Below are 11,957 nucleotides of genomic sequence, written 5' to 3'. Positions count from 1 at the left end.
AGCAACTCATATGAAGTCATATGGTACTGAGGACTTTTTTACAGCTCCTTATCTTTTCTGACTGTAGCAATACTTGACCTATTTGGCTATTCTCTCCTCTAAAATTGACCTTTTGGCATTTCTTCTGCCAAACCTTCGTGGCTTTATTTCACTGGCCACTCTTCTTCATGACCTTTAAATATCAGGGTGTTGTAAGGTCGTCTATCTGGGCTCTCTGCTTAGAGCCTTCTCATCTAGAACTTACAGCTAAAGATTCCTAAATTTCTATCTGTTACCTAGAGCTTCAGAACTCTACCCAACTTTACACTTGACATTTCTTCTTGGAAGTTTAATGTGGAGTGCTTTGAACTGAATTCTTAGTTTTTTTCTTGTCACATTCTTCTGTCACAGGATACCACCATCCATCCAAGTGCATTTCTATCCAATGACATCCATGAAGGTTCCTTGAGTTTTACCTCCAGTTTTGTGAAGTCCACGACTATCACCCTAATCTACGTCACCATCATCTCTTATTTGGGCTCTCTATATGAACTTTAATGTTAAAATAACAATAAGAAAATTCACCACCATCAACAACAATGAAAAACCCTCAACAACTCACTCTTAACTTTTTCTCTTGCCTCCAAACAGCTTATTTCATAGATAACAGGCATAGCGATTTTTTAAAAATATAAATAAAATCATGTCACTTTCTTAATCCCTTTCTGTTTTAGTGAACATACAATCCTTTAACCCTAGTCTGAAACCAAGGTGACCATTTTTGCCCCAGACAATTCTGATCAGTTTACCATTTCCCCACATGTACTGGTTTGAATGAAAATTACATAGTCACTTTATTGCCAAGGATCTTCTTATCTCTCAGCCTCATGCCCTACTGCTCCCCCTTCAATCACACCACCACCTCATATGTCTACCTTTCAATTCTTCAGAGAAGGACAAAGCTCACCTTTGACCAACCTCTTAAATAAGACTTCTTTTGCAGATACAATTTAGAATGTTTTGACAACATCTATTGTGTCAAAGGCATGTGGTCACTATTGTCACGGGCACTCACATGCTTGCCACCGGTTGTTGTGCTGGTTTCACAAGCACATTCTTAGTAGATCTACTAATGCAATCTTGAAAGATTGATGGATATAAGTAGCCCACTTCACACATAAGGAGGTGTCAGTGTAGACAGCGGTTCTAATGGTGGAATTTTGACTTCTACAGGACATTTGTCAATATCTGCAGATATTTGAGACATTTTTATTGTGTCAGGGGTCAGGTGTGTCTGGTGGGAGGGACGTGAAGACTGCTAAGCATTCTACAATGTTTCAGACAGCCCTGAGCAGAAAGATTATCTTACTCAAAATGTCAGTAGTGACTAGTTGGAGAAATCTAACCATAAGCTTAACAGTTCAACCCACTAGCCCCTATACAGATAAAAAGATAAAGCTTTCTACTCCCCTAGAGATTTGCAATCTTACAGCTCCTGCCACAGAGGGGTTGCTATGAGTCAAAATGCAATAGATAGCAATGAGGTTACATAGTAAACAGCAGAGCCAGAATCTTTCTGATTGTCACCAAGCCTAAACCTGATGTTGTCGAGTTGATTCAGACTCGGAGTGACACTTTAGGACCAAATAGAATTTCATCTTTAGGTTTTCAAGGCTGTAAACTTTGCAAAAACAGACTACCATATGGATCATCCATGGAGCAACCAGTGGGTTTGAACCCCCAGTGTTTTGGCTAGCAGTCAAGTGCTTTCATCATGCCATGGTATCACCGGGGCTCCTCTTTCTGATTATCAGTCCCAAATATTTTATTGAAATGATCTCATGTTTCCTCCCATGGGCACAAAATTGGGAAAACAAAAAATCTGAATTGCGCTTTCAATACTGACTTCTCAAGAACAATTTTATGATGCAGGTGATACTTAAAAATTAACATTTAGTCACATTTGTTGTGGTACAATTTTAAGTTTTGTTATTAAGTTTTGGGACATTACTTGGTCATTTCAGAAGCTAATGAAATTGCTATTTGTTTGTTTATTTCAGGCTTCATTCTATCGGATGACCAACCTGTAGGACCTGTCCCATGTACCTCTCCAGGTGCCAAAATGGAAAACTTGCCCGTTTCTAAAGTGCACATGCCAGAAACCATGGCCACATCAGCAATACTCACAAAGTCAGCCACCCCAGAAGCCCTGCTCAATAATGAAGTGAAGGAAAGAGGAGGGATGATACAGGCCCCTCTCCACCACCGATCTGCAGGCCGGCTGGCAGGAAAAGACACCTTGGAAAAGTTGCCCCAACTGTCTTTGTCTCAGTATGACTTAATAGAAACAGTCATGGCTTTCCAGCCTGGGGGCAGCGAGAACTCCGTCCTGATTCCAGAAACACACCACCCCAAGGGCTCCTCTATCAAGGAAGCCAAGTCACCTCGGGAGAGCTTGAGCAGCAGCTGCGTTCAGTGTCACACCATCGTTACCAAACCGGCAGAAGACCGGAGGAGCCCTTCCTGCCAAGTAGACCCTCCCTTCGTCGACGAAGTTACCTACTCCGGTAGTGAGGTAGCTGTTACCTTGATTGACACTTCCCAACCGGGAGACCCATTGAGCTTGCACGAGCCCATTAAGATTGTGATCACGATGAGCAGTACCTCAAACTCCATGACGGACTTGGGAAATCCTCTCCCCCTCCAGGTGATTCGCACAGAGAGGACTGGTGCAAAGTCAGATGCTGAGCCAGCAACACCAGGGTTAGCCAGACCTCCAAACAGGGAGCAGGTTCCAATTCCTGTCATCACCCTTGAACTCTCTGAAGATGAGGCAGGAGGCACTGTTTGTCCTGAAGGCAATGGGAATGAAAGGAAACCAAAGAGTCTGATAGTAGAGGCTTCTTCCAATCAGTGCTCTGGCTATGAATCTGCGGCAGGAGGTGATGTCACAAAAGAACGCTGCCCTGTTCTAAAGGACCACAGCGAAGCATCCGCCCAACTCACATACGCTATGGCCTCAGAGTCTGAGGTGGAAAAGGAAGGTCACGCTACCCTTGACCCCTCATCTTCTAAAAGCAGCCATGAAAAGAGGCACGCCCGGGTACTCAGTGTGGATAGTGGAACGGATGTCTTCTTGAGTAAGAATTCTACAGAAATGCTTAGTGATAAAGAGAAAGCAATACCGACTTCCAAATCTGACTTAGAGGCTAAAGAAGGACAAATACCAAATGAATCCCACTTCTTAGAATTTGTTTCCCTGTTGGAATCAATGAACACGTCCAAGGTAGTGGCTGTGAATGAGCCGCATGTGTCAACAGAGTGGAACAAAGAACACAGGCTTCTAGGAGGTATGGCTTCGCCTCGGTTCTGTTCTGATAGCACAAAAAGTCAATGCATCTCGTCCTAATTTACCTCTTGTGATTCGATTTTGCACAGTGCAGAACAGCTATCGTGTAATTGTTTGCTGCTTGGATTTGTAATGAATCTTTTTTGATGAATATGCCAATACTTAGCTCTTTGATGAGCGTATATTAAACTTGTAATATGCTACCAGGAAAGGTCCCTACGTACTACAGTGTACACTTTACTACTAACCTAAAAGTTGGCAGTTCACACCCATCCAAACCGCCCCACTCACATACAATATGGCCTCAGAGTCTGAGGTGGGAAAGGAAGGTCAGGCTAACCTTGACCCTTCATCTTATAAAAGCAGCCATGGAAAGAGGCCTGCCCGGGTACTCAGTGTGGATGTAGAACAGATGCCAAGACATCTGCTTCTATAAAGATTATAATCAAGAAAAACCCAATGGAATAGTTCTACTCTAACTTGTGGCATTACCACAAGTCATAATCGGCTCCATGGTAACCAGTTTTCTTTTTCTACGAGGGAATGTTTTGCTTTCCTAGAAAGAAGGAGAAATAAGTCATTTATTACCAGGGAAATAAGTCACTGTATTTTACTACAGCAACAAGACTCATGCAAAGTGTTTCTTCCTTTGTAATATGAATACATTCTTGGAAGAGTTCAGTATAAGGCAAGTTAAGTGCATCTAATTTTCCTGTTGAATTTTGTTATAAAATCCTATGTGGAGAATTCTTTAAGTATGCCATGAAAAAACAGGCACGATTTTAAGTCATTTACTTATATGAACTGGAGGTGACCTCACATGGTGCTTGCCCAGGAGGATACCTGCCTTTCACTGCGAAAAGTTTTCCTGGATTTAATGATAAACTGGACAGTCAGCCTCATATTAACTCATTTACTCTTACAACTTTATGTTGTAAGTGACAATATTATTCTTTTTGTACAAACGAGGATATTAAAACTCAGATGTTTTCACTAGTTTTCCCATGTGGATACCTCTGCTAAATGGCATAACTATAATTTAAAATATATTACCTCCATGGATAGGATAATACTCTGGGTCTCAGTTTCCTTGCCAGTAAAATTACATTACAGAACTAAAGTTTTGATAAAATCTCTAAATTTCCGCATTCATTTTTATGATTTTGGGGGTATATGATGTCTGTGTAGCTGTGCTGACATTATGTGTCACTGCTTTCTTTACTTCAGGTTCATAGTGCTTCTTAGCGCTGGGTCATTTCCTCCTGCCGGCCACTCTTTGTTCTCCAGGATAGCCAGGAGCGGACGCTTCTGAATGTGGTGGCTCTGGAAATTTACTCTTCATCTTTAAAACACTTTCATTGCCGTAGAATTCACTTATCTGACAATTCAGTGATTGAATATATTAAAAACAGTTATGCAGTCATCACCACAACCAAGTCCAGAATATATTCTTCATTTTTGAATCCATTATTATCAGATCCCCATTTCTCCTCATTCCCCTTGACACCACACCAAGTAGCTATCAGTGTAGTTACTGTCTCTGTGGATTCATCAACCTTGGATTTCATATAGAGAAAATCATACAAAACCATTCCAAGAGTGACAACAAAATAAAACACAGTAAAACCCCAATCCAAGTGAAAACAGAAGATAATAGAAACCAGAACTCAAATTAAATTAAACTTTTAATTTGACTCAAATTCAAAATGAGTCAAAGGGGAAAATGATAAGATGTTGACTTTTAACCTGACTGTATCTGCAGTGATCCACTTTCCAATGCACGCTGCCCGGGGGCAAGACTATTCACATCCCTGCTCAATGGCTCAGGGGAATTCAATGGAAGCTTAATCCCTGTAGGGTCCTGCAAATGGATTTTGGGCTTTTATTGACATCTGTAACCTTGTGTAAACTGGGTACTCAGAATCTAAGCTCTAATATCATTCTTTCCTCCAATCTTGGATTTTATTATTTGCAGTCCTTGAATCACACACGCTAGTGTACTTCTGTGTAGACTTAGCTGCTACCTCATTTAGATGGCTGTTAGTTTTAAGAAAAACCTGTAGGATCCAGACACTATTCTTTCTGATAGGCAGGAATCATCTGATTTTTCATCATATTTTGCTACAGCATTCATATCTTCAGTGGTCACTTCAAGAGGGCAAGTATTGAGCAGAGCCACATCATAAGAACTACTTGTTGTCATTAGTGCTTATGATTAAGTGCCAGATCAAAATCAATTCCTATAGCTAATGTCTATATACAAAGTGTATATGTGGTTCACTTTAAAGGCAGTATTATCGGCTTATTGAGAAATAATTTACATAAATTACACAAGGCATTTACTAATTCTAATAATGGTAGTATTAATCTAGCCAATGGTATAGAATCTAAAGTATTATTGAGCAAAGGTAAAAAGATATATATTGGAAAGGTTTTTAGACTTGCGTGGTTGTTAGGTGCCACTTAGTCAGTTCCTATCCATAGTGACCCTAGACACAGCAGAAGGAAACACTGCGCTGTGCCACGCCATCCTCACAATTGTTCCAACGCCCGAGTCTGTGGTTGCAGCCGCTGTGCCAGTCCATTGTATTGAGGGTCTTCCTCTTTTTCATTGTTCCTCTACTGTACTTGACATGATGTCCTTTTCCAGGAACTGGCCTCTCCTGACAACAGGTCCAAAGTACACGAGACAAAGTTTCACTATCCTTGCCTGACTGGAAGATTATTTGTGCCCATTCCACAGAAAGGTGACCTAACAGAATGTTCGAACTATAGAATGATATGATTGATATCACACAAAGTAAAATTTTGCTGAAGATCAACCAACAATGGTTGCAGCAGTAAATTGACAGGGAACTGACAGAAGTTCAGGCCAGATTCAAAAGAGGACATAGAACAAAGACTATCATTGCTGGTGTCAGAGGGATCTTGGCTTAATGCAGAGAGTACCAGAAAGATGTTTACTTGTGTTTCTTGACTATGAAAAGGCTACAATAAACTGCAGATAACCTTTAAAAGAATGGAAATTCCAGAACACTTCATTGTGCTCATTTGGAACTTATACATAGATCAAGAAGCAGGTGTGCAAACATACAAAGGGAATATAGCATGCTTTTAAATCAGGAAATGCATGTGTTGGAGTTGTAACCTCTCACCATACTTATTCAATTCGTATTCTGAACAAAGAAACTGGATTACATAAAGAAGAATGAGACTTTATGATTGCAGGATAGTTTATTAACAACCTATGATATGCAAATGACACAACTTTGCTGGCTGAAAGTGAGAAGGAATTGAAGCACTGGCTGATGAAGATCAAGGATTACAGCCTTCATTGTGGCTTACAACTCAATGTAAAGAAGACTAAAATGCTCACGCTGGACCAATAAATAACATAATAAATGGAGAAAAGGCTGAAGTTGTCAAAAACCAACTTTTTGATTTTGTCTTGCTTGGATCCACAATCAATGCTCATTGAACATCAATCAGGAGGTCACAAGATGTGTTGTGTTGTATAAATCTGTTTCATAAGATCTCTTTAAAATATTGAAAAACGAGGATATTACTTTGAGGACAAATGTGCAATTGTCCAACTGGTATTTTCCATTGTCTCATAAGCATGTGAAAGTTGGACATTGAATGAGGAAAGCTGAAGAAGAATTGATCATGCTGGAGAAGAACATTGAAAGTACCATGGAATGCTAAAGGACAAACCAAGCTGTCTTAGAAGAAGTAAGGCCAGAGTGCTCCTTAGAGGCAGGAATGGCAATACTTCATCTCATGAACTTTGGACATGTTGTCAGAAAAGACCAGAGCCTGGAGAAGGGCCTCATGCTTGGTAAACTAGCGAGGCAGCAGAAGAGAGAAAGACCCTCGATGAGACGGGTTGATACAGTGGCTGCAACAGTGGGCTCCGGCACAGGAACAATTGGGAGGATGGCTCAAGACGGGGAAGTGTTTTGTTCTGTTGTGCAGAAGGGTAGGCACCAACTTGATGGCACCTAATGACAACAGTTAGGTTAAAATGTAATGCCTTATCATCTGATCTCCTTTTCCACCTATTCAAAGTTGTTTCAGTTTTTAACATTTTCTGCTTTCTTTTTGACTGTTTCTTTTTATGTTTTGTCTAGTGGTGGTTGTTGGTTTGAATCATTTGTTTGTTTGCTTCTTTTCTTCCTGTCTGTTTTGTATGCTTTTCTTTATATAGAATCCATGATAGTTAATTCTATAGAGGCAGTAAGTGGATGGATCATTGCTTCGGGGCATGGCAGGGGAGCATAGGGGGAAACGGAGTGTTAACAATAATGAGGATGGGAAGACAATGTTTTGAAATTGATTGTGGTGATGATGACTTAAGTCTTAATACATTGAGTGATTAAATTGTATCATATATGAAGTACATGACAATAAAAATTTTTAAAAAGGCCCAAGAGTGGAATGCATGTTTTGGATTCTGAGATCCCCGCACATTGAACCTACCTGATCCATGAGACAGCCATGACACCAGAAAAGAAACAGGAAGAGGAGCGGAGTGGCAGTACCAGTAGCCAGAGGATAAGAGAGAAAAGTAGATTTTCCAGGGGATGGAGTAAGTTCTAAAGCTATGTGCCGTTAGATAGGAAGCTGGCTTGTGGAGTGGGGTGCCAACTCCATAATTGGAGAATCTTGGCTTTCTTACCCATGGAGCTAGAGCTGAGTGCCTTTGGAGTGAGGCTTATGATTAGCCTTTGAACATTTATTGGAAGGCTTAAAAGGACTTTGTGACATTTTTTGAGCAGGGCAAAGGCTAAGGAGTCAGGTGGCTGAAAGGCCAGAGAGAGACTTGCGTGCAAGCATGGCTAAGAAGAAACTTTCCTGTCTGAATTCCTGTATCCTGAGAATTTGCAACTTGTTAACTTCTTTACCAAAGCTGATAATGTGAGGATTGTCTGTGAGTTCTGTGTGGCCATTGTAATGAATAATCAAACCTAGCTGAAGAACTGTGAGTCTGAACCCACCACTCTTCTGTCAGTGTGATGTACTGTGGTGGCTGTGTGTTGCTGTGATGGTGGAAGTTATGCCACTGATATTTCAAATGCCAGTAGAGTCACCCAATGTGAGCACACAGCAGAGTTTCCAGACCATGAAGAAGGAATCAGCTGCCCTCATCAGTGTAAGTAGCCACTGAAAACCTTATGAATAAATAGCATTTAACCATTGCCAATACGGAGGCCTAATGAATGAAGGCAAAATCTTGTCAGAGACAGTCCCAGAGGATGGGCCCTGTGCGTCCAAGGGCACTCAAATATCACTGGGAAGGAGCTGATTTCTTGGACCAGAGTCGACCATGGTGACATGAATGGAGTAAAGTCTGTGGGAGTGGAGACTTTGGGATTTTTATTTGCTAATGGGGGATGGCTCAAAGGTAAGAAGAAACAGCTACAAAAACTTGTTAATCATCTGTACTTGGAATGTGAAAAATATGAATTTAGGAAAACTGGAAGTCATCCAAAATGAAGTGGAACACATAAACATCAATATCCTAGGCATTACTGAGCTGAATTAGACTGGCATTGGCCATTTTGAATCAGAAAACCGTACGGTTTATTATTTGTAATTCAGGAATAACATAATCAAGAGGAATGATGTTGCATTCATTGTCACAAAGAACGTTTCAAAATCAATCTTGCTATGGCCACGTCATTAGTTTTGCAAAATTCTACCATGCCATCTTCAGATTCGTTTCACCAAGACCATACTTTCCAGCTGCCGTTCCTTACTCTTTGTTTCCAACTTTTGCCAATATTTCCAGTCGCCAATAATTCTGCATATGTCTAGCTTTTGTGGTTGGTACCTAAATTTGAATAATAGTGTTATTGATTGGATTTCCTTAAAAATGGATAGATACAATCATATCACAGATATCACTGTACTTCAAGACAGATCTTGAAATGCCCTTTTTGATAACGAGTGCAACCCTATTCCTGTTGATTGTTTCATTTCTGGCATAGTAAATCATATGATTTTCTGGTTTAAAATGTCCAACACTAGCCCATTTTAACTCATTAATGCCTAGGACATCAATCATTATGCATTCTATTTATTTTTGGATGATTTTCAATTTTCCTTGATTCATAATTCATACATTCCACGTTTTGATTGTTAGTAGATTTTTGCAGCTGTTTCCCCTCCCCGCCTTCCTACTGATTTTTGAATTGTGCATGAGCAACACACGAAAATCCCCAAGGCTTTATTCCATTCGTGTCAGCCTGGTCGATTCTCCTCTGAGAAAGCAGCTCCTCCTCAGTCACATTTCGAGTGCCCTCTGACCCCAGGAGCCCATCCTCTGGCACACTTGCTGACAATGTTCTGCTTCCCTTCATGAGTCTCAGTAGGGGACAAAGTTTAAAGGCTACGCATAAAGTTTTCAGCGGCTGTGTCCTCCGAAGTGGGTGGCTGATTCCTTCTTCATAGTCTGTTGTTCATCTGTCAGCTCTGCTGTATGTCCACTTTCAGTTTGTATGACAAACTGACAGACAAGTGTCTTAGGGTATACAAAGATCGATTGATTGATCGATAGATAGAAGCAGAGAGAGACATTTACTGCAAGGGCTTTGCTCATGTGATTGTAGGATCAGTGTGGTAGTTAGATTTTATGTCAACCTGCACCTGTGTAAAGGTGTGGGGGTAGAGTCCAACCTGTACATCAGGCAGCCTGCTGGTGCCTCCTTGGAGTGTGACCTTGTAATAAGAGAGATCGAGAACTTCTCCCTCTTGCCCTTCCCCTTCCTCCTTGCCAGGGCCATTTGTCTTTCCCAAGGAGCAGCCTCTTGTGGGCTGCTGACTTGGAGAGCTGTCGTAATTCTGCCATGTTTCCACGAATCTTGAGTTTACGTGACTCTGCATCCACTGGCCTCTGATCTATCTGCTTCCCACTTCTCCTTTCTGCTCCATTGGCCTGCGGCTACATGAGTCTGATGATGGTCCCAAATAGCTTCGAATCCATGGACTTGAGTTAGACTGGGTTGGGATGCCTTCTCATGTATGAGTGTCATTGCTTTTCTTTAGACAACCCAATTTAACACACTCTGGCAAGCCCAAAATATGTTGATTAGGGAACAGACTGAAACACGAGGTTTACTTCTCATGATTCATAGGTCAGATGACAGAAAAAGTGCACAACAATGAGAGCAAGAGAGTGAAAGTTCTATAACATGTCTATTTACAGTCTGAAAGCAGATTATACTCTATGGAAACTACATTTGGATCTGATGGCTTGATTACATTATACCAACAAAGAATGTGGAAGGTGATTATATTATATTACGCTGGATTATATTATAGGACAGCAATTCGTCTAGCGTTGGGCACGTTGACTCATAAAATTAACCAACACATGACTGTTTCCTAATCTTTCTCTTGCCTGAGACGAAAACACTGCTTGGGCTTGAACGCAACTGCAAAAGGGTCTGATTTCCCAATTCTTTCCAACAAACCCTTATTTCTAGCCCTGTCTATCTTCATAAATGGCTTTAGGATTATCTTTAAACTTTGAGGAGATCCTAAAGTTAAAAGCTATGGAAAAATCACATGCAAATACTTAATCAAAATACTTTAAAACAAATGAATGTCTTATTTTTAATACAGATGCTTTACTTTCAGAATTTTCTAAGACTACAATCATGAATATATGAAAACATTTTTATGAAAAACAAATACGAAAACAGCCTACATTTACAACAACAAAAAACTTCACAGTATCATTTGACTCTGATTTCTAGCAACTCTTTAAGTTTAATTACATAAATCATCCTGTAACAGCAAAATATTAAATAACCACTATGAGTAATGTAGAATAGTATTTAATGACATCAAATGTTTTTGATGCTTTAAGATTAGTATAATACTTATAAAATAATATCTGCATTATAATTTTATTTTATATACAGAAAAAACATTGTGATACACATCAAATGGTTTCCAATGTTTATTTGAATGATGGCAGGGTTAAGAGTAATTTAAAACTACATCAGTAATAAGCTTCCAGAGAACTCCCTTTCTCTACAGTTGTGGGAGGGAGGGAAGTGGCTACTACACAGGGTGCTTTGGAGACATGAGTCTAGAAGATCAAAGACATAAATCTGACTGGAACAGTTAACACTCTGTCTGTGGATCCCCTCGATGATGCAGGTTGGCCCTGATTTGGTTTGCAAAATTTTCTGTATTTTTGGTTTGTAACATGTCAGTCCAGGTGGACTAGAGAAACAAATTCATTAGACACTCGTGTATAAGAAAGAGCTTGATGTAAAAGAGCAATTGAATATTGAGAAACATCCCAGCCCAGTCCAGGTCAAGTCCATACGTCCAATATTAGCCCTTATGTCCAATACTAGTCCCAAAACTCCTCTTTAGACTCAAGCAGCCATGTAATAATGCCGACTGCAGGAAGAGCACAGGCCAGTGGGTAGAAAGTCTTGTAGATCAAGTGGTGATGGAAGGATCTCAGCGCTGGTGTGGGTCTTCATGTGGCTCCTCCCGCTCCAGGGCTCTAGCTCCATCAGTGTATCTCCATGTGGCTTGTCAACAGGGATGCCTGGCAGAGAGAGAGAGAGAGAGCAGAAAACCGTACGGTTTATTATTTGTAATTCAG

General features: G+C 40.5%; 1 protein-coding gene across 7 annotated transcripts in view; it reads left to right on the top strand.

Moving 5' to 3' along the window:
• Nucleotides 1-11,957, top strand: part of PCNX2 (pecanex 2) — a 326,649-nt gene that overhangs the window by 44,887 nt on the left and 269,805 nt on the right. For all 7 annotated transcript variants that reach the window (XM_045297999.1, XM_045297998.1, XM_045297997.1 and 4 more), the window contains exon 5: nt 2,040-3,329. In XM_045297999.1, coding sequence (XP_045153934.1) covers nt 2,040-3,329 — 1,290 coding nt within the window. The remainder of the gene's footprint in view (nt 1-2,039; nt 3,330-11,957) is intronic.

The sequence above is a fragment of the Echinops telfairi genome, unplaced genomic scaffold, assembly GCF_000313985.2.
Source record: "Echinops telfairi isolate 266 unplaced genomic scaffold, ASM31398v2 ScPeMD7_7424;HRSCAF=8462, whole genome shotgun sequence".
Lineage (NCBI taxonomy): Eukaryota > Metazoa > Chordata > Mammalia > Afrosoricida > Tenrecidae > Echinops > Echinops telfairi.
Note: the sequence above shows the minus strand (reverse complement) of the source record. Positions and strands in the feature narration are given on the sequence as shown.